This window comes from Siphateles boraxobius, unplaced genomic scaffold (genome assembly GCF_051911475.1).
Source record: "Siphateles boraxobius isolate OS27281-9 unplaced genomic scaffold, OSU_SipBor_1 100, whole genome shotgun sequence".
NCBI classification, from domain to species: domain Eukaryota; kingdom Metazoa; phylum Chordata; class Actinopteri; order Cypriniformes; family Leuciscidae; genus Siphateles; species Siphateles boraxobius.
Window position 1 is genome coordinate 4,253,067 of NW_027508701.1, and position 27,991 is coordinate 4,281,057.

At 39.6% G+C, this 27,991-nt stretch overlaps 1 protein-coding gene across 2 annotated transcripts; it reads right to left on the bottom strand.

Moving 5' to 3' along the window:
* Positions 1–27,384, bottom strand: rrp1 (ribosomal RNA processing 1). Of its 2 annotated transcripts, none has more exons than XM_077238452.1 (16): positions 27,167–27,384; positions 14,895–14,977; positions 14,493–14,550; positions 14,204–14,289; positions 14,015–14,076; positions 9,007–9,136; positions 7,597–7,661; positions 7,289–7,497; positions 5,105–5,199; positions 4,733–4,830; positions 4,595–4,614; positions 4,407–4,505; positions 2,414–3,168; positions 2,226–2,330; positions 828–876; positions 1–633 (listed from the first exon to the last, which is right to left on the bottom strand). In XM_077238452.1, the coding sequence occupies exons 1-16, from the start codon at positions 27,291–27,293 to the stop codon at positions 479–481; spliced, it is 2,196 nt and encodes a 731-aa protein (XP_077094567.1). In that variant the 5' UTR covers positions 27,294–27,384; the 3' UTR covers positions 1–478. The 2 variants fall into 2 exon arrangements, with proteins under 2 accessions (XP_077094567.1, XP_077094577.1); XM_077238462.1 differs by having other exon boundaries at positions 7,304–7,497; positions 27,167–27,372.
* Between the last annotated feature and the right edge of the window lie 607 nt (positions 27,385–27,991).

Here is a 27,991-nt window from a genome sequence, read left to right on the forward strand (position 1 = left end):
TTCACTGAAATAGAAAACAGATTGGTTTATTCAGAGAGTCGTGATATACACGTGAACACACACTTTCATCACTCATCCGGACAGCACAAGCAAACCTCTGATGCTTCGTGTTGTAAAAGCTGGTCAGATTTCATGCGTGTGACTGAACTCGATCATCATCGTCAGATCATTAACAGTAACGAGAGATTGGGATTCACTCAGCAGGGATACGAGGAAGAGTTTATCAACTGTAGAGACTAAAACTCTCGTTTCTGGCAGTGTTCACTGAGAACAAATCAGAACATTTGACACTGAAAAATTATCCAAACGGTCTAAAAAAGCCAGCGTAAAATATTGCAACTCTCACTTTACGTAGGAAGGGGAGTAAAACATGAGAACACTTTAAAAGTGAATATAAAATATATATTTAGGCATGTTCTTTTTCTAAAGAGACTTCAGTAGATTAAAGTTCACAGAGAAGAAAGTAGGAATCTTTATTTTAAAAGAAGTCCGCGGCCGTGGCTCTCCTGGTGCCGGCGGGCGACGGCGAGGGCGACTTCAACACACTGGTCTTCGGGGTCCTCGTTGGGTCAAAGGGCACGCGGGCCTGACTGGCCACGCCCACCCGCGAGCTGCGGTCACTCTTCCTGAACTCTGCGGGAAACACACGGGTTAATCAGACGGACATTCAACCTCTTAGCATTTCTTCAAAAAATATTATGATTTTACAGATTTATTTGACAGAAGAGCCTGAGAATCCTAGAGCTTCACAAACTCTAATGTTGCTTACTCCATTTCATTCATTAATCAACTAGAAGCTCATTTATACAAATAAAACACATACATACCCATGGTTTTGTTATTCTTGAGGCCAAATCTTACTTTCTTCGGCAAAATCTGGAGGAGAAAACATTAATAATAAAAAAATGAAGATCAAGAAACAACTTTAGAAAGATTAATGCAGGGTCTGTGGGGCTTTTAAATCGATTTATAATTGATATTAATACTGTAATGAAGGGGATGTAAGCCAATGTTTATGTAACATCCTAAACTATAAAATTACTATAAAAACCGTATTGACAAAAACATTTGACATTGCTTGATCTAGCAAATGTGAGGGGGAGTCAAAATAAGTGATTATATATTATTTTAAAATATGATTTATATACATTTATATTCTAGATTAATCATTATTCCATTTTTTTTAATGCGCATTAGCTTCTTATCGATCCAGCAGTCAACATTTGCAACACTGTAAACGTGTCGATCTTCACATTAGACTGAAGAAAAACTGCAGACGCTCTGAATGATAATGCAGTCTCTCTCTCTGACAGTAGATGGCGCTCAGGAAACAGCAGAAATACAGCGGTTACTCCGTAAACAGAGTCATGTAAAAAAGAACACCATCAAAACCTTTTCCGAGTTTGCAGGTATGATATAAACACCACAAAGTGAATGGTCATAATTCATCAATAGTAGATCAAGCAATGGCATAAATGCGCAGTATTGACAGCAGTTCTTTATCAGTGAAACAGTGACATGTTGTAATTTGAAACATGCAACGCGCACATTTAATTAAATTATTTCCTTATGAAGTTTAATAATCACATTAAGTCATATCGCAATTCCTGTTTTTTCTTCCCCAAATTTAAGGTCTTGAAATTACAACTTTCCTTTTCCATTACCAAGATATTTAAAGTCCCCGGTGGTGAAAATCAAGTTTGTTTATGTGTCTATGTGGTGTTTTTAATATGATTTAAGACAAAGCATGTGTAAATTCATAAGTCGACAGCATTGCTGAGTATTTTCTCCTTAAAACTGCAGTGAACCAAAGACAGTCTCAAAAACACGGTTTGAAATCGCTGGTGTTTCTGACGTCACAAACTACCTTGTAACCAATCAGATCAACCTGTGATCGTCAACGAGTGGATCTCTGAGTGAGTGAGTGAGTGGAGGCGGGACTCATTTGCATATTCATAGAACTGCACATACTAAATGAGGCAAGAGTGTCGAGTTACATTCACGATATTTTAAGTCACGAAGAAGGAAAAAGCATTTAAATATGTAATCTTGCTGATTAAAGATGAGTTAAAGGATGAAATGATTGACTACAGGGGGAGTTGCAAACTTATAGTTAATGTTCAAAACGGACCATCAAAATAAAGTGTTACCAAGACATTTTATGGACGTTAGTTTCCTGACGTCAGCTCAGCTCATATCTGTGAGTCGGAAGAGAAGGTTTGTACCTTTTTGCTGAGCATGTATCCCGCAGCTTTACAGAAGAGGGGCGCGGGCGCTTTCTTCTGCCGGAGCAGGAACTGCCTGGGTTTGATCTGCTGTTCTTCAGCCTCCTAACGAGAGGGAACGCAACCGTCAGCGACTCACAGATGCTGTACATACAGCTTTAAACACGTCAGAGAGCCGGAAGACTTACACTGATGAGCTTCTGTCTCTTGCCGCCGGTCTCGCCCGCGTGTCCGTTCACCTTCATGCTCCTCTTCCTCACTGGGTTGATCTGCTCAGCAGGTCCAGACTTCTGCTTCTTCTTCTTCATGTTCCCAGCCGTCGAGAGTGCTGGAACCTGCAGCTCCTGATGAGCGTCTCCATTGGCGCTGGGCTTCGGCTGGTCTACGGCGGGGTCCTTCTGTTTCTTCTTCTTCATGTTCCCAGCCGTCGAGAGTGCTGGAACCTGCAGCTCCTGATGAGCGTCTCCATTGGCGCTGGGCACCGGCTCGTCTACGGCGGGGTCCTTCTGTTTCTTCTTCTTCTTCATGTTCCCAGCCGTCGAGAGTGCTGGAACCTCCAGCTCCTGATGAGCGTCTCCATATGCGCTGGGCTCCGGCTCGTCTACGGCGGGGTCCTTCTGTTTCTTCTTCTTCTTGATCAGTGTTTTCCGCGAGGCTTTAGAGATCTCCTGTGTGTCCCGCTGTTCCTCCACACCGGCTGAGATAGAGTCCACTTCTGCTCGAGTGACATCTGTGTCTCTGTCTCCGGTCTTCAGCTCGTCAGGCTGGTTTTCCCCGTCACGTCCTGATAGTTCAGCATTAGACTGGGTTAAATCAGGGTCCGTGGACTCGACCGGCGTCTGCTGATCCGCCTCGCCCTCAACACTCTTCAAACTTCTGTTCTTTCTCTTTTTCTTCTTGCCTTTCTTGTTTTTTTGGTTGGTGTCCTCAGTCTCTGATTGACCTGTTGGAGATGAATCGGCCGTTGACACTTCAGAAACTAATAAATACTGAGCAACATTAAAGGAGTCGTTCACTTCAGAATTAAAAACCTGATAGTTTACTCTCCCCCACATCATTCAAGATCTTCATGCGTTTCTTTCTTCAGTGTAAAAGAAATGAAGGTTTTTGAGGAAAACACTCCAGGATTTTCTCCATATAGTGACTTCAATGGAGTCCAACGGGTCGAAGGTCCAGATGTGAGTTTCAGTGCAGCTTCAAAGTCTCGACACGATCCAGCCGAGGAATAAGAGTCTGATCTAGACAAATCCAGCGCACATTTATAACAAAATAAACAGTTAACCACAAACGCTGGTCTTGCACGTCCACGACTTCATGCATTACATAATCATGTTGGAAAGGTCAGACTGAAAATGTAGAGTAGAGTGAAAAACTCTCATCTCATTTTCTCCTCTAACTTCAAAATCGTTCGACATCGTTGTTTACCATTACATTTTTTTGTAAATGCCGTTTAACTCAGTCTTTGAAAGTTGGCTTTGAAAACACTGGGTCTGTTCTTACGCCTACGTCATGCTTGACCTTTCAGCGTGATTACGTAATGTACGTAAAGTGTCGAATAACATCTAGTGCAAGACCAGCATTAGTGGTTATAAAGTATATAAATGTTTATTTTGTTATAAATGTGCACTGGTTTGTCTAGATCAGACTCTTATTCCTCGGCTGGATCGTGTCGAGACTTTGAAGCTGCACTGAAACTCACATTTGGACCTTCGACCCGTTGGACTCCATTGAAGTCACTATCTGGAGAAAATCCTGGAGTGTTTTCCTCAAAAACCTTCATTTCTTTTACACCGAAGAGAAAAAGACATGAACATCTTGGATGACGTGGAGGAGAGTAAACTATCAGGAAATTTTAATTCTGAAGTGAACTACTCTTTTAATATGTACTTGCTATAGGATTAGCTGTTGGTAATTATGCATGAATTTACTGTTATTACAAGTGACAAGAACACAGTGGATCTCATACATTTTTCTACAAGTCTAGTCCAAACTAATTGTTCCACTCACACATATATATTTATCTTTGACAATTTTGTGTAAACAATGCTTCCTCTGTAATTATCATCGGGATTTCTTATACTCAACCACAGTTTATATAAATTTAGTAATTCCCCATTATACAATGAGCACTAAACGAAAAGCAAACCTTTGCATTTCTTCAACAACTCTGTTCTTTCTGACCTTTTTTTGCTAGTTTCTTTCTGTTTTTCCTCCGTCTGTTTTCGCTATAGTCTTCTTCATCAGTGGACACGTCCTCCACTTTATCCTGAGGGAACAGGCCTAACCAAACACAACACAGAAAACAGTGATGCACGTGACGGAAAGACAAACCACTTCACCAAAAGTGTTTGATATCATAAAGAGTTTACCTTCGCTCAAGTCTCGGAAACTGCATCCCATGGGGAAAGAGATTAAAGAAAGATTTTAAAACAAACAAAACTGACAACTTTTGTGTTCATTGTTTTTTATGTCTGAATGATTGTCTGTTTCAATGTGAAACTACTTACATTTTGACAAACTTGTAAATCTTGGATCGGTTAAAGCTTGGTATGTTTGAGTTACTGGCCACCTCAAAAAGTTTGTCAGCTATTGCACCATAGTCGAACTGTACAAGACAAAACATCAATTATTTACACACACACAGATAAACAACCTCTGAAAGCAGTGTTCACCTAGATCGTCTGCTAGGATAAACCTACAAGACAATCACAGCACATTAATGTGCCACAGAATACCTCTAGTCCTTAAACTAGGTCCCTACGGCACAGGAACGCAATACTTTCAATACAAACGTTCTCATTCCTTATACAATCAAATATATTGCTTGTAGAAGAATGTTAAATCAAAAATAAAAACATTAGAAAGTCTATGAAACACACCTGAAGAACTGGTCCACACGCATAGTCGTTTTTACTATCCATGTTGTCTGGAATTGAAAACATGTCTTCATCACAGTCCTCCTCAGAATCTGACACTATCAACAAAAACAACACATTTGCATAAAATGACAACTACAAATAATTTATTTTTACAATAGGTTTAAGTGCAAAGGGATACAATTCAAAGCTAAATGATTCAACTTTAAAAAACTGAGATGTGCGTTAGCGTTGCTTTGAAAACTGACCCTTCACTATGACACTATTCCTCTGGACCAACTTTGATATATTTCTACACTTCATTGGAGTCCACCTGTGGCAAAATTAATGTCTAGTCAGTTAATTTTGCCTGGTCTAAGGTCTAAAAAACTGTTAAAGTATTTTATTTCTGCAACAAATGAAGCGATCTGATAGGCATTAGCCCTGTTTAGCCCTACTTGTTTACCTGACACCATATGTTAATTGAACTGTGAAATCTAACACAAGAGAAGTATGGAGTGCCTCAAGGTTCGGTCTTAGGTCCTCTGCTGTTCTCCTTCTACATGCGTCCCTTAAACCCAATATACACTGACCAGTCTTTTGAATCTTTTAAGATCATTTCTAGACAGATTGTTTGATGTCTTCTCAAAGAGATAGACAAGACAGACTGTGTTACAAGAAAAAGTATTTCATGCCAGACACGTTGTTCTGTAACCGCACTCTTAACCTGTTAAGCTGCAACACCACTTTTAAAAAATCACCAGAAATGGCATACCAAAACTAAAACAAATACAGTTCATGAACCCTTTGTACTAAAAGCAGAAGTATGATCTCAATTGAAAGCTGACACCTGGCAGTTTATTGTAAATGTAGAATTAATTATTGTCATAATGAAAAAATAGTAATAAATAGCTTCAAAGTTTTGTAAAGTTATTAGAAATTTATTTTTTATGAAATATCTTCATAAATTAATATTGAAGTTGGCATTGTATCAATCTATTAATGCACTGCAGCTAAAGCCACACGTCTGACCATGTTATATTTAAAATCTGAAGATGACAAGTCTAAAACTCTGTATTTAGTTAAATGTTTTTCAAGATCATGTCATATGACTATTTCGATTAGACTCTAAAATGCAAACTGATGTTTAGTCATCTTCTAAGCATCTATTCAGTCTATTGTCTCTATTGTTTTGAGGTGGAAATGAGCCCCATTCAGTCTCAGTCTCCCCTGCACACATTCACACCTCTCCGGCCTGTTTATGGCTCTAAATATGTTTTTCTTATGTCTTCATTATAATTACTAACGACTGGCTATTTATGCTGTTTCAATCACTAATTTCTTTTTTCAAAGTTCTCACTTCACATTTGAAACTGTATCAAATGACCTTCTTGAAAAAAGAAACATTTCAGTAAGCATTCCTATTTAGAAAAAATCATAAAAATAACAGCTAGGTGGCAGGTGCATCTGAGGCATGTAGCATGTTAGCTTAGCACACCATCAATACACAACAATTCATGAGATTAAAACCATGTTTGTGCTCCAGACTTACTTTATAGCGCAAGTCGAGTGTTTTAAATTACCTTCTGTGATCTGATTTGGCTTCAAATAAAAAAATCGGACAGAAAATATATTATTTTATAGAATTCTGCACAATGATAAAGTCTATATCGATTAGCATTACATTATAAATATAATCTATTATTATGAAAATACCTGACATGGCTCGAAGAACACAGGTAAATCAAATATCATTGAAATCATGTTTATTGTCTTCAAAACGTCTTAATCTGCATGTTACAGCGATTTTATCTTTTTAATGATGTATAGTTTGTCAAGGTAATAACTTTAAATCTGATAGTAACTTTGAACTATTTAAACAAAAAAACGCTTCATTGCACCGGCGCTCTGGCAACGTTTAACAGGTTAAATTCAAGGAGGCAATTTAAAACAGTGGATCATATCAATATACAAATAAAAGTCCATTTCAAGAATGAACAAAGTGGCATCGATGGGTTTGAAGTTTTGTGTTTGATAAACATTTTATTAATGGAGTTTGTAAACATTTTATTATTACTTAGTAGACCAATGCAACTTTTTTCCTCTCTCAACAATATCATTTTTACCTGGTCCGACTTATACTGGAAAATGGGGTAATTCGTTTTTGCGGTGGTATCAGAACTGATCATGTTTAGTCGTTCTACCCACCGTTATCCTGCACACCTTCAGTTTTCTTCTTAGAGCGGGGTTTATTCTTCAGCTCTGTGTTGTCCTGTTGGTTCTCAGATCCGTCACTAGCGTCCAGCTCTTCCCCATTAGCCTGACGAATCTCTCGGAGAAGATCCTCGATGGCGAAAGGAACCTGATCAACAATGGTGTCGAACACATTGCTGCCGATGGCCTTCAGCAGGACCCGACTGAAGAGCAGGGAAGAAAGAATAATGATGATCAAACATGGCATCAAAGTGGTGTATATATACACATATCTCAGCTCAACGAGGCACTGAAGGTCGTACTCTTTGGTCTTGGCCATGGACTTGCAGAACGGCTCAATAAAGGTCAGGTTCTGCTCGGCAGTCAGCTGGAGGAGGAAATCAGAGATCAGACATCTATACACAAACAAGAGAATAATAAAACATCTAAATCTCTCGGTTGTTAGACAAATAAGACTTCTGTTTTGTGGTGACAGATGAACCGATTATCTTACTCTTTACTACTGGTTACAAGCAGCAAATAAACATCAATGAACATCAGAAGGAATGATGGAAGATACAGAACAACTTACTGAAATCAATCATGTCTCATGTAGTAATCAGACGCCAATATAAGAGCAATGTCACGTAACGCCACATTTACCTCAGAAAAGCCATTCAGTGACCATAAAATAGATAGATTTTTTTATATTTAGATAGAGACCAGCGAGTCGCCGGACAGAGACCAGCGAGTCGCCGGACAGAGACCAGCGAGTCGCCGGACAGAGACCAGCGAGAGACCAGCGAGTCGCCGGACAGAGACCAGCGAGTCGCCGGACAGAGACCAGAGAGTCGCCGGACAGAGACCAGAGAGTCGCCGGACAGAGACCAGAGAGTCGCCGGACAGAGACCAGAGAGTCGCCGGACAGAGACCAGAGAGTCGCCGGACAGAGACCAGAGAGTCGCCGGACAGAGACCAGAGAGTCGCCGGACAGAGACCAGAGAGTCGCCGGACAGAGACCAGAGAGTCGCCGGACAGAGACCAGCGGCTCGCCGGACAGAGACCAGCGGCTCGCCGGACAGAGACCAGCGGCTCGCCGGACCCGAGACCAGCGGCTCGCCGGACAGAGACCAGCGGCTCGCCGGACCCGAGACCAGCGGCTCGCCGGACAGAGACCAGCGGCTCGCCGGACAGAGACCAGCGGCTCGCCGGACAGAGACCAGCGGCTCGCCGGACAGAGACCAGCGGCTCGCCGGACAGAGACCAGCGGCTCGACCGACAGAGACCAGCGGCTCGACCGACAGAGACCAGCGGCTCGCCGGACAGAGACCAGCGGCTCGCCGGACAGAGACCAGCGGCTCGCCGGACCCGAGACCAGCGGCTCGCCGGACCCGAGACCAGCGGCTCGCCGGACAGAGACCAGCGAGTCGCCGGACAGAGACCAGCGGCTCGCCAGGACAGAGACTAGCGAGTCGCCGGACAGAGACTAGCGAGTCGTCGGACAGAGACCAGCGGCTCGCCAGGACAGAGACTGACGAGTCGTCGGACAGAGACTAGCGAGTCGTCGGACAGAGACTAGCGAGTCGTCGGACAGAGACTAGCGAGTCGTCGGACAGAGACTAGCGAGTCGTCGGACAGAGACTAGCGAGTCGTCGGACAGAGACTAGCGAGTCGCCGGCGGTGTGAGCGGGGCTTCAGGCATTGAATCACTCGCCTCACGGGCCGGCTGTTACCTGTGCGGATCCGACGCGGGCCAGCTCAGTGGTGTAGAGGTCCAGCACATGCAGGACGAGTCCAGCCGGAGCAGCACTGGAGCCGTGCAGGAGCTGAGCCGAGAACAGCTGCAGGAACTCACCCACCACACTGCGCACACACACACACACTTCAATGTTATTAGGGGTTCCTGAGAGTAGACTTAACTGAACTCACAATAATCAAGAAGCATGTCTAATTAATTTAATTCATAAAACTTAAAATTATTATTTTATTTTTTTATAATATGAAAAACACAGACAGCATGCGGACTTCAGATTTCAATGTCTCCATTACAGCTGCCAATTCTGGATAAAATGAGGATCATGATTTAATTTTTTGTTGAAAATAGAGATCAGATTTTCCAACAATTCTGAACATAAAACTAAACAAAATAACAATTTACTACAAGTTCAGAAGATGTTAATTGCTGCAGTCTGTTTAAAACAAATATTGAATACATTTAATAGAATTGTATGAATGGTTCAGTGACTCCCTTCACTTGTGTCATGAGGTGTGTTGGACTGAGCAGACGAGATTATGACATCACAGTGCTGCAAGCGATTAGAGACGCTTTGTGAACGAATATCTTGAACGAATGATTCAATGACGAATACTTATTTAACAGTTACTTGTCTCCACCTACTGGAGTAACGATGCAATCGATACAATCAAGCCTCAAGTTACTTTCAAAAGGTGATTTCAGGGTTTCTGCACATTTCATTTTTTAAAAGTCAAATTTAAGGCTCAAGACCTGAAATAATACAAATTAATACAGCACATTAGGGGTGTGCAATATTAACACAAATATTGATAAAAATATTGAAAAAGATTTGGAACTTATTGCAAAAGAGTTTGTTGTTAATTAGATGATATTTTGCTGGGTGTGTTTTTGTGCTGGATTAGACAGCTGACTCACGAACACATTCATATTCATTAGAGCCCGACCGATATATCGGCGAGCCGCTATTATCGGCCGATATTAGGAATTTTCATAACTATCGGTATCGGCATTTATAATGGCCGATAAATGAACATTAAAAAAATGCGGCGTGCGGTGATTCATGTAAGGGTGGCGCTGCCAATAAAGCACCTAAAAGCTGTCACAATGAACTGGCAAAAGCCATGATATGAATACATCAAATATAGCAAGGAGACATTTTAATTGTTTATTAATAACAAGTGTTTTCAGTTATTGTGGGGATGTGGACTCGCGATCTTTGAACGCGCCAGAGAGAAATGTACATTTCAGAAGGATTACATAAGCAGAGAGCAGTTTGTCTTTCGTTTTGATTTGTTCGGTTTACAAGTAGACATTTCAATAGATATATTTCTCAGGTCTATACACTATACACTGAGTTTCGGTTCATTTATGAGACGAGTTGCAGTTCACTCGCCGGCGCCTCCGTTTCGAGATTATCTATTGTCTGTTATATTTACTTATTTATTAAATCCAGGCATTTGGTTGATGAAACATTGATTAAAATTAAGATATAATTAATACAAAACGAAATTGACTTTAATGAAAGGCTCTGTGCTTTCTGTTCGAGGTCTATGTGAAAGTTTTAAAGCACTTTAGTGCCGCTTGCGGAGCTTGTCACGTCCGTTTTTTCCTCATAAATGCGAACACGAAAAATAAAATAAAATGAATATTATATGTTCTGTTGAGAGCCAACCCTTCTTCATCCAGTGGGTAGTAGACTATTACTTGTGATTTGCGCAGTGTAATTCACTGAATTGATTTCTCTGCTGCCAGCCTCTGTCACGTATTGTGTGAGCTTGTGACTATTGCAAGCGCTCAGCTGAGAAGTCCTGATTATATTGTCTGCTATATTTACTTCTTATTTATTAAATCCAAGCAATTGATTGATTAAACATTGATTAAAATGCGTGGCGCGAGCGACAAATCTCCGACAGGAAACGGATGGCCCATTCTGCTCTGTAACGGGTGCTTTTGCGCGTCTCGGGTAAACAGCTGTTGCGACTCACGCGAGCAGTAACGGCCGCGTCCGGTGTAGACACAGTGTTAAAGCTCATTCTGCCTATAACGCTACGTTACAACATCAAGCAATATTCCAATAATTTATATAATTATAACACTTTATATAGGGCCATTTTGCATTAAGAGTAGCCTAGTTTCACGTTTAGTAGGTACATTTTGCTTACTACTAATTTAAAATAGTATAAAAGTCTGTACATTATGTAATTAAAACCGTTTTCATTATGATATTATAAATTTTACCTTAGTAAAAAGATCTGAGTTATTCCTCCACTTGTAGAGATTAGAGGAATTAAGACTAAAAATAGAAGATAATGTCAGTGACACTTTTGATATATTTATTGATACAAGTTGTTTTATATAACGTGACTAAATTAAAAGACAAAGTCGTTAGTGAAGATTATGCAACAGTATTTAGAATATAATATAACATAACATAACATGCAATGCAAACTAGTTTGGTTACAGCTCAAATGTATCATTCTATCATTCCCCCTGCCTCCATTACACATCTGTCACACAAGTGTTTGATCGCAACATTTGAGTGATCATTGCAAAGCGTTTATACATTTATTCTGTTTAAATACTGTGTGTTCTATATACAGTAAGGCTGAACGATTATGGAAAATAATCTAATTGCGATTTTTTTAACCAATATTGCGATTGCGATTTAATATGCGATTACTTTAAGTTCTTTACCTTCTGTATTAGTCGACAAAGACAAGCAATAAATCATTGTACAGTAGGGATGGGAATCTTAAGGCAGCTCATGATCCGATCTAATTTTTTTCTTATTAATTAATCTTAATAATACTTAAAATATGTATTTAATTACATGTGTAAATATACATACATTAAATATATATATATATTAAACCAATTACATGTTAAGAATTTTAAATGGGCTATACACTAATATAGCTTCAACATATAAAAGCTAGTAAATAAAGAGGAACAAAAAAAAACATTACAAGCAATAAACAAAGAGTGCTTTCAGTATTTAAAAGTAGGCTGTCTGAACGTTTTCCATTCGAGAGCTCGAGTGATTTTCCCCCTATACGATAAATTGCATTCACACTAATGCACATATCTCTTTTAAAATTGTAAATGTAGTTTGTCCTATTGGTTTAAGATATAACTGACCGTGTTTACATTAATTTCGCGTCAAAAGCATTTTGAGATGCAAACATTTACCCAATGAGTCGCTCACAGCCGCATACACGAGCGCTCTTCACAAAGCGGGCGTAAGTATTTTAAAATGAAAGCAGCTTTCTCAGTGATTTTCATAATTTTAATATATAAGCCAACTGCATTCCAAAAGACATAATGCCTTTGTGGAGCATTTGTAAGGAAAATTCCGGCGGCCAAGACCGCGCACTGCAAGAGTAACATCAAAGCGGCAAAACCTGTGCAATGAAGCCCGCGACTGTCCTTATAATTCGCTTAAACCCCGAACTTTATGAAAGCTTATTTTTCGGAAGGTTCGAGCGGTGTCGTGTGTGTGTGTGTGTGTGTGTGTGTGTGTGTGTGTTCTAAAGCACGCGCAGCGTCATCACGCATGTGTGTTTAAAAACTAAACTCAGATTCGATTCTGAAATTATCTGAATCGATCCAGAATTGTTGGAGATAGAATAAATAACACAATATCACATACATAAAATATAAACTGTTCTTTCCTGTATGCCAGACCTATGCGTAGCGTGCCAAGTTGATGTTTGATTTGCAGACTGCTTTTCTCTCGCGTGTCACATGACCAGTGTAATTGCAGCTTTTGCAGTTACAAAATCGCATTATCATATCGCGATATTATCGCAAATGCAATTAATCGTTCAGCCCTAATATACAGTACCCATCAAAAGTTTGTACACACCAAAAGGAAAGTGTGTCCAAACTTTTTACTGGTACTGTACTATAATACACATAAATGATATTGCTACTGTACACAAATAATATCGGCCGATATATCGGTATCAGGCTTTTTTTTATCTTATTGGCATCGGCCCCCAAAAATCCACATTGGTCGGGCTCTAATATTCATATTCTATGCGGTGATCAGTTCATAGCAATTAGAAGAAATTTAAGAATTTTTTATTGATGGGCAATATTTGTTACCTTAAATTGATTTCGAGGGGAATTTCTACAAAACATAAGTGCATTTTTTTCTAAACTTATTTAATGTATGCATCCCATTTTGTCAACTTCTAACATTCAAATTCAATTCAATTAGGATAATAACAGTAAAGGGCTGTTACCAATCAAATTAAACCATTATCAACTAAATCCATCTTGGCAGTGCAGAGGTTACACAGAAGCGGCATTAATATATTAACACTGCATTTACAATTACAGAAATAATGCTATGATCTTTTAAAATTCAATATTTAAATATGAACTGATTTCTAATTTTAACTTTTTAATTAAAAGGTACTTTAAATATAAAACTAAATCCGCCAGAAGGGGGCGTCAAGTCTCTGTCTTCAGTGAATCATGCATTCAACGACTCGTTCAGGAACACCGCAAGTGCCCAGCTTTATTGAACGGGTCATTGAATCATTAATCAAACTGATTCGTTCAAAGTGCGGATTAGTTCAGTAACGAATCACGCTGTCTGTTACGACTCTGCGACGGTTTCATTTTGGAATTTTCGTTGGTGAAATAAAGGAAAAACAATATTGATAATATTTTATCTAAAATGTAACTCACAATTTTAACTTGTTAATTTAACTGCTGTATAAAATAAATTTAACATTTGAAATTGTGTGCGGAAAATGGCACTCTTGCTCATGTGATATTGTAATATAACTACATCATATGATATAAATATAAGAAAAAAACTCAATGAAGCAAAAATGCCCGAGTCGCTGCCATTGAGGAATAAGATCTCATCTTTGAAGATTAATCGTGCCGCTCTTGGCATCATGTGATTCAGTGTACAGCCCTACTTTTAATGTATTCACCCAGACTCGTGTAATACAGCAGATGTGATGTACCTGGACTCCCACTGGCGTCTCTTCAGCATCTCGAACACTTCCCGGAACACGAAGCGGACCAGCTGACGAGAGGACAGAACACACACATGTAGAGTTCACACACACTGACGGGTTACTGTGAGGCACAGGTCCAGTGTGAACAGAGCACTGAGCGCTGGGTAGAGACACACACACACACACGAGTCTGACCTGGAAGAACTTGTCCATGCGGAGCCGGTCGATGCCAGTCCACTCTCTCTTCATGGTCTGCAGGAACGCCTTGAAGAACAGCAGCTCTGCAGAGCGAGGAGAGAGGCTTACACACACACACACACACACACACACTGGCGTCTCTGGAACACATCTTACATTAGTTACTCTACACCAGTCCACCTGAACCCAGTCTCTGGCAGACAGGTCCGGTTCTGAACCAGCATCAGGGTCACATGACCATATGAGTGATGAGAATTGAATGACCGCGTGTGTTTCTGAGACTTACGGCTGTCGAGGGTCTGGAAGCTGTGCAGGAGTCTGGAGATCTTAGTGGACAGTTCCTCCTAAACACACAGACAACAGGTTATGAGTGTGTGTGTGAGTGTGTGTGTGTGTGTGTGTGTAAGCTGTGCAGGAGTCTGGAGATCTTAGTGGACAGTTCCCCCTAAACACACAGACAACAGGTTATGAGTGTGTGTGTGAGTGTGTGTAAGCTGTGCAGGAGTCTGGAGATCTTAGTGGACAGTTCCTCCTAAACACACAGACAACAGGTTATGAGTGTGTGTGTGAGTGTGTGTGTGTGTGTGTGTGTGTGTAAGCTGTGCAGGAGTCTGGAGATCTTTGTGGACAGCTCCTCCTAAACACACAGACAACAGGATATGAGTGTGTGTGTGTGTGTGATCCTCACCTGAAGCAGTGGCATGTCCTGCATCCACACACAGTAGAACAAACCCTTCCAGATCTTCATCAGCTCATCCTCACCAAAACCCCCTGAAACACACCAGACAGATCACTATCACTGAACACACACACCAGAAAGATCACTATCACTGAACACACACACACACACACCAGACAGATCACTATCACTGAACACACACACACACACACACCAGACAGATCACTATCACTGAACACACACACACACCAGACAGATCACTATCACTGAACACACACAAACACACAACAGACAGATCACTATCACTGAACACACATACACACACCACACAGATCACTATAACTGAACACACACACCACACAGATCACTATCACTGAACACACACACACCAGACAGATCACTATCACTGAACACACATACACACACCACACAGATCACTATCACTGAACACACACACCACACAGATCACTATCACTGAACACACACACACCAGACAGATCACTATCACTGAACACACACACACCAAACAGATCACTATCACTGAACACACACACACACCAGACAGATCACCATCACTGAACACACACACACACACACACACACACACACACACCAGACAGATCACTATCACTGAACACACACACACACACACACCAGACAGATCACCATCACTGAACACACACACACACACACACACACACACACACACCAGACAGATCACTATCACTGATCACACACACACACCAGACAGATCACTATCACTGAACACATACACACACACACACCAGACAGATCACTATCACTGATCACACACACACACACACACCAGACAGATCACTATCACTGAAAACACACACACACCAGACAGATCACTATCACTGAAAACACACACACACACGACAGATCACTATCACTGAACACACACACACACACACACACACACACACACAGATCACTATCACACACACACACCAGACAGATCACTATCACTGAACACACACACACACACACACCAGACAGATCACTATCACTGATCACACACACACACACACCAGACAGATCACTATCACTGAACACACACACACACACACACACACCAGACAGATCACTATCACTGAACACACACACCAGACAGATCACTATCACTGAACACACACACACACCAGACAGATCACTATCACTGAACACACACACACACACACCAGACAGATCACTAACACTGAACACACACACACACACACACACCAGACAGATCACTATCACTGAACACACACACACACACACACACACACACACCAGACAGATCACTATCACTGAACACACACACACACACACCAGACAGATCACTATCACTGAACACACACACACACACACACACACACACACACCAGACAGATCACTATCACTGAACACACACACACACACCAGACAGATCACTATCACTGAACACACACACACACACACACACACCAGACAGATCACTATCACTGAACACACACACCAGACAGATCACTATCACTGAACACACACACCAGACAGATCACTATCACTGAACACACACACCAGACAGATCACTATCACTGAACACACACACCAGACAGATCACTATCACTGAACACACACACACCAGACAGATCACTATCACTGAACACACACACACACACACACACCAGATCACTGTCACTCTCACACACCAGACAGATCACTATAACTGAACACACACACACCAGACAGATCACTATCACTGAACACACACACCAGACAGATCACTATCACTGAACACAAACCAGACAGATCACTGAACACACACACACCAGACCAGATCACTATCACTGAACACACACACACCAGACCAGATCACTATCACTGGACACACACACAACAGACCAGATCACTATCACTGAACACACACACACACCAGACAGATCACTATCACTGAACACACACACACACACCAGACAGATCACTATCACTGAACACACACAAACACCAGACAGATCACTATCACTGAACACACACCAGACAGATCACTATCACTGAACACACACACACACCAGACAGATCACTATCACTGAACACACACACACCAGACAGATCACTATCACTGAACACACACACACAAACCAGACAGATCACTATCACTGAACACACACACACACACACCAGACAGATCACTATCACTGAACACACACACACACCAGACAGATCACTATCACTGAACACACACACCAGACAGATCACTATCACTGAACACACACACCAGACAGATCACTATCACTGAACACACACACCAGACAGATCACTATCACTGAACACACACACACACACACACCAGATCACTGTCACTCTCACACACCAGACAGATCACTATAACTGAACACACACACCAGACAGATCAATATCACTGAACACACACAAACCAGACCAGATCACTATCACTGAACACACACACACACCAGACCAGATCACTATCACTGAACACACACACACCAGACCAGATCACTATCACTGAACACACACACACACACACACACCATATCACTATAACTGAACACACACACCAGACAGATCACTATCACTGAACACACCAGACAGATCACTATCACTGAACACACAACACCAGACAGATCACTATCACTGAACACACACACACCAGACAGATCACTATCACTGAACACACACACACCAGACAGATCACTATCACTGAACACACACACACACACACACACACACACACCAGACAGATCACTATCACTGAACACACACACCAGACAGATCACTATCACTGAACACACACACACACCAGACAGATCACTATCACTGAACACACACACACACACACACACACACACACACACCAGACAGATCACTATCACTGAACACACACCAGACAGATCACTATCACTGAACACACACACACACACACCAGACAGATCACTATCACTGAACACACACACACACACACACACCAGACAGATCACTATCACTGAACACACACACACCAGATCACTATCACTGAACACACACACAAAAAACAGATCACTATCACTGAACACACACACACACAAGTTCACTGTCACTCTCACACACACCAGACAGATCACTATAACTGAACACACACACACCAGACAGATCACTATCACTGAACACACACACACCAGACAGATCACTATCACTGAACACACACACACCAGACCAGATCACTATCACTGAACACACACACCAGACCAGATCACTATAACTGAACACACACACACACACACACACCAGACAGATCACTATAACTGAACACACACACACACACACCAGACAGATCACTATCACTGAACACACACACACACACACACACCAGACAGATCACTATCACTGAACACACACACACCAGACCAGATCACTATAACTGAACACACACACACCAGACAGATCACTATCACTGAACACACACACACACACCAGACCAGATCACTATCACTGAACACACACACACCAGACAGATCACTATAACTGAACACACACACACCAGACAGATCACTATCACTGAACACACACACACACACACACACACACACACACACACACACACACACACACACACACCAGACAGATCACTATAACTGAACACACAAACACACACACACCAGACAGATCACACACACACACACACACACACACCAGACAGATCACTATAACTGAACACACAAACACACACACACCAGACAGATCACTATCACTGAACACACACACACACACACACACACACACCAGACAGATCACTATAACTGAACACACAAACACACACACACCAGACAGATCACTATCACTGAACACACACACACACACACACACCAGACAGATCACTATCACTGAACACACACACCAGACCAGATCACTATAACTGAACACACACACACCAGACAGATCACTATCACTAAACACACACACACACACCAGACCAGAACACTATCACTGAACACACACACACCAGACAGATCACTATAACTGAACACACACACACACAGACAGATCACTATCACTGAACAAACACCAGACAAGATCACTGTCACTATCTCACACACACACCAGACAGATAACTATCACTGAACACACACACACAACAGACCAGATCACTGTCACTCTCTCACACACACACACACACACACGAACAGATCACTGTCATTATCACTGAACACACACTCCCTGAAGTGCAGAGAACACATCTACTGCCGCGTGTGTCTGATATAAGAGGTTAATGTGTGTGTATGAGTGTAGTGTAAGAGTGTGTATAATAAGTCTGATGTAAGAGAGTGTGCGTGTGTATACTGAGTGTGATATAAGTGTGTGTGTATAATGAGTGTGATATAAGTGTGTGTGTATACTGAGTGTGATATAAGTGTGTGTGTATAATGAGTGTGATATAAGTGTGTGTGTGTGATATAAGTGTGTGTGTGCATAATGAGTGTGATATAAGTGTGTGTGTGTGATATAAGTGTGTGTGTATAATGAGTGTGATATAAGTGTGTGTGTGCATAATGAGTGTGATATAAGTGTGTGTGTATAATGAGTGTGATATAAGTGTGTGTGTGATATAAGTGTGTGTGTGTATAATGAGTGTGATATAAGTGTGTGTATAATGAGTGTGATATAAGTGTGTGTGTATAATGAGTGTGATATAAGTGTGTGTATACTGAGTGTGATATAAGTGTGTGTGTATACTGAGTGTGATATAAGTGTGTGTGTATACTGAGTGTGATATAAGTGTGTGTGTATAATGAGCGTGATATAAGTGTGTGTGTATAATGAGTGTGATATAAGTGTGTGTGTGATATAAGTGTGTGTGTGTATAATGAGTGTGATATAAGTGTGTGTGTATAATGAGTGTGATATAAGTGTGTGTGTATAATAAGTGTGATATAAGAGTGTGTTTATAATATAAGTGTGTGTTTATAATGAGTCTGATGTAAGAGTGTGTGTGTATAATGAGTCTGATGTAAGAGTGTGTGTGTATAATGAGTCTGATGTAAGAGTGTGTGTATAATGAGTCTGATGTAAGAGTGTGTGTGTATAATGAGTCTGATGTAAGAGTGTGTGTGTATAATGAGTCTGATGTAAGAGTGTGTGTGTATAATGAGTCTGATGTAAGAGTGTGTGTGTATAATGAGTCTGATGTAAGAGTGTGTGTGTATAATGAGTCTGATGTAAGAGTGTGTGTGTATAATGAGTCTGATGTAAGAGTGTGTGTGTATAATGAGTGTGATGTAAGAGTGTGTATGAGTGTGATATAAGTGTGTGTGTATAATGAGTGTGATGTAAGTGTGTGTATAATGAGTGTGATATAAGTGAGTGTGTATAATGAGTGTGATATAAGAGTGTGTATGAGTGTGATATAAGTGTGTGTGTATAATGAGTGTGATATAAGTGTGTGTATAATGAGTGTGATGTAAGAATGTGTATGAGTGTGATATAAGAGTGTGTGTATAATGAGTGTGATATAAGAGTGTGTGTATAATGAGTGTGATATAAGAGTGTGTATAATGAGTGTGATATAAGAGTGTCTGTATAATGAGTGTGATATAAGAGTGTGTATAATGAGTGTGATATAAGTGAGTCTGTATAATGAGTGTGATATAAGTGTGTGTGTATAATGAGTGTGATATAAGTGTGTGTATAATGAGTGTGATATAAGAATGTGTATGAGTGTGATATAAGAGTGTGTGTATAATGAGTGTGATATAAGTGAGTCTGTATAATGAGTGTGATATAAGTGTGTGTGTATAATGAGTGTGATATAAGTGTGTGTATAATGAGTGTGATATAAGAATGTGTATGAGTGTGATATAAGAGTGTGTGTATAATGAGTGTGATATAAGTGTGTGTATAATGAGTGTGATATAAGAATGTGTATGAGTGTGATATAAGAATGTGTATGAGTGTGATATAAGAGTGTGTGTATAATGAGTGTGATATAAGAGTGTGTGTATAATGAGTGTGATATAAGAGTGTGTGTATAATGAGTGTGATATAAGAGTGTGTATGAGTGATATAAGAGTGTGTATGAGTGTGATATAAGAGTGTGTATGAGTGTGATATAAGAGTGTGTGTATAATGAGTGTGATATAAGAGTGTGTATGAGTGTGATAAGTGTGTATGAGTGTGGTATAAGAGTGTGATATAAGAGTGTGTATGAGTGTGATATAAGTGAGTCTGTATAATGAGTGTGATATAAGAGTGTGTATGAGTGTGATATAAGTGTGTATGAGTGTGATATAAGAGTGTGTGTATAATGAGTGTGATATAAGAGTGTGTATGAGTGAGTGTGTATAATGAGTGTGATATAAGAGTGTGTGTATAATGAGTGTGATATAAGAGTGTGTGTATAATGAGTGTGATATAAGAGTGTGTATGAGTGATATAAGTGAGTGTGTATAATGAGTGTGATATAAGAGTGTGTATGAGTGTGATATAAGTGTGTATGAGTGTGATATAAGTGTGTGTGTGTGTATAATGAGTGTGATATAACAATGTGTGTGTATAATGAGTGATATAACCCAGATAGCACAAGTCTATTTGATGTGATGTTTACATCTGGAAGACGTATTTTTAAGAGTGTTTGCTCATCTGCAATACGTCTATAGGACGTTTTCTGTCAGATATCAAATAGACGTTTAGAAGATGTCAGTTTAACATGCATTCTAAATCATTACATCTTTAACCCTCTGAGGTCGGCTATCGCGCCGGTGCGATAGTCTCGCTTTTATTCTTATCAGTGCAAAAGAAACTCAAACAACTCCGTCGATTTTTGTCATACAGGAAAGTGTTATACATCTTCAAATACTGTTAAATGTCTTCTTTCTTTTGTGTCCACTAATAATAAAAACAAAATGTTGTGTTTTTCGTAAAATAAAGTAAAAAAACATGATGCACGTTCTGTATTCTCTCTCAATGTGAAGTTCATTCTGAAACGCGACAGAAAATGATCTGTAACTCAGCGAATACTTGCCACCCACACATGAGAGTTATGTCTTTACAAAGCTTGAAGTCTCCTTTTTTAACTGAAGTAAATCATATCAAAAACAAATATTCTCGGTTTAAGAAATCCGTATGAAAGCAACAACATGTACAGTTTCTCAAGTCCGAGCTCATTAACTTTAATTTGACCACACCCCCACAAGCGCGAGCTGTTCTCATGCAAATGATCCACGTGAAGGAACGCAGAGCTGTTAACGCCCTCATTAGCTCGAAACAAAGAATCAACGACTCCAGTATTTCTCTACTTTTCATCAGTTTGGAAGACTGTTTGTGCTGTGGATTTACCTTGGATTTACCTCAGAAGAAGACGTTTTGCTTATGAGAACATTTTTTAAGGTAAGAGACATAATAGTAAGTGTTTTATTGTTGCATAAACTTTACATTACTAAACTCCAACTGGTGCCAGCCTAAAATGTTATGAAATGAGATACAAGTAGGCCTATGCTAGTATGAGTGTTTATTCTAATTAGGGTTGGGCGGGATCACGGTAATATCGTATACTGCGGGGTCTTAAAATAGCAACGGTATCAGTTTCAATACCATCATTACCGGCACTTATATATAATATATAAATATCATTTATTCAATGCCTTAAAATGCTTATGTAGTTGTCATCAAGTGACAGTGTGGAGGAGAAAGAGAGAGAGAGAGAGAGAGAGAGAGAGAGAGAGAAAGAGAGAGAGAAAGAGAGAGAGAGAGAGAGAAAGAAAGAGAGAGAGAGAGAGAGAGAGAGAGAAAGAGAGAGAGAAAGAGAGAGAGAGAGAGAGAGAGAGAAAGAGAGAGAGAGAGAGAGAGAGAGAAAGAGAGAGAGAGAGAGAGAGAGAAAGGAGAGGCGGTAATTACTGACGAGGCAATATGTAAATGTTGCAATAAAAAAGGTGACCGCGAGAGATGGAAACACCTCTAACCTAATGTCGCATCTCCGAAACAACCACCCACTCACTGCTGCGAGGATGCATTTTGCCCCGAGTTCATTAAATAAGCGCATTACTTTATATTTGTTAAAATATTATAATGTTATTTTTTTTTACGTTGATAATGAAAACTGAACAGCACGAGTAAGATGGGATGCATCGGGAGTCAGACATTGACCACTTAATTAAGTTTCATTTTGTAAAAGGCCTTTCTTTAAAGTGAATTTCGTTTTGTATAAATTGTATCTTAATTTTAAGAATTTTTTTTATCAACCAATAATAAATAAGAATCAAATATAGCAGACAACATAATCATGACATGATCGTGCGCTGGCGCGCCGCGGTCACTTGCATTTAAATCTCATCATAAATTAACCGAAACTCAGTGTATGTCTCACAGACATGACAGAAAGGCCTATATCTAAATAAAGCAGATCTAAATTTCATTAAACGAAACAATTCAAAACGAAAAGAAATAGGCCACTGATTATTTAATCCATGATGTGCATTTCTCTCTATGCGCGTTCATACGGAAATGGCGATCATCAAATTCATTAAACGAAACTATTAAAAATGAAAAGAAATAGGCAAGCCTACTCTCTGATTATTTAATCCATGATGTGCATTTCTCTCTATCCTTCACTATGGAGATGGCGATTCGTCAATTTCTTTAAACGAAACAATTCAAAAGGAAAAGAAATATAGGCAGCATACTCTCTGATTAATCCATGATGTGCATTTCTCTCTATAGGCGCGTTCATTACGGAGATATCAATCGACAATTTCTTTAAACGAAACAAATCAAAACGAAAAGAAAAAGGCTAGCCTATACCTTCTGATTATGTAATCCATGATTTGCATTTCTCTCTATATATGCGCGTCCACTAGGAGATGGCGATCGTCAACCTAATCTTTGCAGCACTGACAGAAAAGTTGTATTAATAAAAATCAATGGACGCGTGTCACCGGATATACAAATGCACTTCTTGCTTGTTAATTTAATTTAAATTAATTAATAAAATGAATACAATTGTCAATTAAAATAATTAAATATTATTAAGTGTCCCATTTTTGCTCATTTATAAATGGTATTTATATCTACACCCCCTCAGCACCTGGGTTAAACAATTATTTGGCGCCACCATATTATAACGGCCCACGTATTAAAAATAGTCGAGTCTAAATAGGGCTCCGGCTCATATTACATTTAATGCCGTCAGCCGGGATCAGACACAACGTGCACGGGTTGGCCTTGATTTTTTTTATTTTTTTTATGCCCGATCTGGTATTCAGTTTCTGAACGGTGTAGGCACAAGCCAACAGTTTGGTGACGCTGTCTGAGCCTTATGTCATAATTTTTAATTAGTCACGGTAATACCGTATACCCCGGTAAAATAGGGAGGAGGTTTGACGGTATCAAAATTTGGATACCGCCCAAGCCTAATTCTAATATGGTGAGTATTTTAATGTTTAGACCTGTGTTTACTGTTAAATACTGTGTTTGTGGATATCTGCTCAAACGTAGATGTATAATATAACAATAATGTTTCATAGTTTGGAGCGGCTCGATCGCTGCACGCGCTGAGTTTGGGTCTGAGTCACGCTGTGTGTTTGAAAAGCAAAACACGCCACACATTAGGCTTCACGCCAAACTCATCTCATTTCATAACGAATGGAAATATTTGAAGTAACATATGACAAACAATATATGTTTGTCTAGAGTAGTGTTAGTGAAGTGTTCATTTTTAACGATTTATAGGCTGCCTGCTATCTAGGCTATTGTTATTATTTTATGCAGCCCTACACATGCCCATATACAAGGCACAACAAACTAGGTGTTCGTATATAGGCTATATTTACAAAATACATATACATATACACACTGCCGTTCAAAAGTTTGGGGTAGGTAAGATCTTTAATGTTTTTTAAAGAAGTCTCTTCTGCTCACCAATGCTGTATTTATTTGAATAAAAATACAAAAACCCAGTAATATTGTGAAATATTATTTCATTGTAAATCAGCTGTTTTCTATGTGAATATATAGTAAAGTGTAATTTATTCCTGTGATCAAAGCTGAATTTTCAGCATCATTACTCCAGTCTTCAGTGTCACATGATCCTTCAGAAATCACTATAATATGATGATTTGATGCTCAAGAAACATTTATGATTATTATCAGTGTTGAAAACAGTTGTGTACCTTTTTTTAGAATTCTTTGATGAACATAAAGTTAAAAACAAAAGCATTTATTTGAAATAGAATCTTTTATAACATTATAAATGTTTACTGTCACTTTTGATCAATTTAATTCCTCCTTGATGAATAAAAGTATTGATCCATTTTATTTATTTCCCCCAAAAAATTAAATAAAAATTCTTACTGACCCCAAAGTTTTGAACGGTAGTGTTTAATGTTACAAAAGATTATTTTTCAGATAAATGCTGTTCTTTTGAACTTTCTATTCATCAAAGAATCCTGAAATAAAAATGTAAATAACTGTTTTCAACATTGATGATAATGAAAAATGTTTCTCGAGCATCAAATCATCATATTATAGTGATTTCTGAAGGATCATGTGACACTGAAGACTGGAGTAATGATGCTGAAAATTCAGCTTTGATCACAGGAATAAATTACACTTTACTATATATTCACATAGAAAACACATGATTTACAATGAAATATTATTTCACAATATTACTGGGTTTGTTTTGTATTTTTAATCAAATAAATGCAGCCTTTGTGAGCAGAAGAGACTTCTTTTAAAAACATTAAAAATCATACCGACCCCAAACTTTTGAATGGCAGTGTGTGTGTGTGTGTGTGTGTGTGTGTGTGTGTGTGTGTGTGTGTGTGTGTGAGTGAAAAATCTAAAATGTATTCCCAGAATCGTGCAGCCCTATAGTTTGTCTCGATATCAACATGTTTACAGGTGTTTATTTATTTTTTAGAAAGGGACCAGATGCCACTGGATGAGTCCTGGTGGCTTCAACATTCACATGAGTCTCTGTACATGAACATAGTAAAATGAAAAGTCAAACACCTTGGACATGACAGGTATGTAGGCTACTATGTTTCAGGAATGGCACAAAGGTGTGTGACTGTTTAAGTCTCTGTCTTTAGATCAGTGTGTTTACTAATGTGCTTTGTTGTGTATCTTTGGATTATGTTGTGTTGTAAATAAATCCAGACAATCTAAAAGCCATTCTTTTTTAATTTCTCCTCATTCTTTGTGCAAGGCTCCTCATGATGATTGGGCCTGATAGCACCTGATAGGGGTATTAGGGGAGGGTCTTTGTCTTTCTCAGGTGTAAAATGCATTCATATTAATGAGAGATCCACGCCTCCTCGCATAAAGCTTTCTCACACAAAACACGTCATACAAATTTTAAATCAATATATTGTCTTATCTAAATGAGTATCCAGGATGATTTTCACATAGTTTTGGAGCAAATATTCTAGGCTACGTGATACAATTTTCAAAAGTCTTGTGAAGAAATAATCACTATGGGTTTTATGACCTTATTTCAGTGACATTTGTTTTTTGTTTCTTCATAAACCATGCATAAACATTATTTTCTTAAAAATACAAACATGTACATACATGTTGCTCACATATTACGGTAGCGTTTGTGCTATATAGAGTGAATTTACACCTTTGCCATTAACATGTTTATAAATAACTGAAAAAAGCACAAATGTCAGAGCATGTCAGAACACCTCCAGGACCCAGAAAACCCCTCATTCCCTTAAGGGTTAAAGACATCTTCTGAACGTCTATTTGACATCTGCCAGGAAACGTCCTATAGACCCATGGTATAGACACGTGTATAAGAGTGTGTGAATATAATGAGTCTGATGTAAGAGAGTGTGTGTGTGTGTGTGTGATATAAAGAGTGTGTGTATATAATGAGTCTGATGTAAGAGTGTGCGTGTTTAAAAGTGTGTGTATATAATGAGTCTGATGTAAGAGTGTGCGTGTTTAAAAGTGTGTGTATATAATGAGTCTGATGTAAGAGTGTGTGTGTATAAGAGTGTAGTATAAGAGTGTGTATATAATGAGTCTGATGTAAGAGTGTGCGTGTAACGTTATAATGATTGTAGTATAAGAGTGTCTGATGTAAGAGTGTGTGTGTGTGTGTGTGTGTGTGTGTATAAGAGTGTAGTATAAGAGTGTGTATATAATGAGTCTGATGTAAGAGTGTGTGTGTATAAGAGTGTAGTATAAGAGTGTGTATATAATGAGTCTGATGTAAGAGTGTGCGTGTATAATGAGTGTAGTATAAGAGTGTCTGATGTAAGAGTGTGTGTGTGTGTGTGATATAAAGAGTGAGTGTTTACCCTGGGCTCTCCCCGAGCGCACACGGATGTATTTCCTCAGCTTCAGCAAGGCTTTGCTCCTCTCCGGCTTCTCGTTGGACGCGAGCTTCTGTGCGAAGATGATTTCTGCTGCTTGTATCGGTGCCATTTCTGTGTGTCTGATCTCCTCACACACGCGTCAACTCACACACACATGCGCTCCTCCTCGTGCCCGCGGCGCGCGCTGATGACGTCACGCAGGCGCAGGTCTCGCGAGCGCCACTGGAGGGCAGCATTTGTTTCAAATAAAACTATTGCATTGTCATTTAGAGCATTTATTGCAAAAAAAAATAATGCAAAGACAACAAGTTTATATTTATCTTTAAACAACACAATACAAATGTTTTAACTTAGGAAGAGTTCACAAATCAACATTTGGTGGAATAATGGCCCAAGGATGAAAACCATAACGATAACTTTAGCGTCCACACACCAACTAATGCTTCACCGCTGTTTATTCGAAGTTCAAAGACAAAGACCGAGTAGCGAAAATGGATGACCTGCTGCTTTCATTACACAAAAACATCAACAGAAAAACAGACGCTTTTGGGTACTCGAGATCGTTAGCTACGGAATCGTTCAAAAATGCTATCTAACAAACCTTTCATACATTCATAAACAAACAAAAAAGAAAGATAAGAAATTAAAGGGACAACATGGTATAGTTTAAAGGACCCTAACCCTATGATATAATAATAATAATAGCCTAATAAGCAGTATTCACAAGCCCCCCCCCCCGCTTTTTGTTATAGCGTGAGTAGCTTCTCCTCATACAGAATAGCCTAATAAAACTAGTAGTATAGTATT

Coding starts and splice junctions, on each gene's coding strand:
- rrp1 (XM_077238452.1), bottom strand. CDS start 27,293: ATGGCACCGATACAAGCAGCAGAAATCATCTTCGCACAGAAGCTCGCG. Junction 14,978..27,166: donor GCGCTCGGGGAGAGCCCAGG/GTAAACACTCAC, acceptor GGTGTGTTTCAG/GGGGTTTTGGTGAGGATGAG. Junction 7,498..7,596: donor TCCATGGCCAAGACCAAAGA/GTACGACCTTCA, acceptor CCTGCTCTTCAG/TCGGGTCCTGCTGAAGGCCA.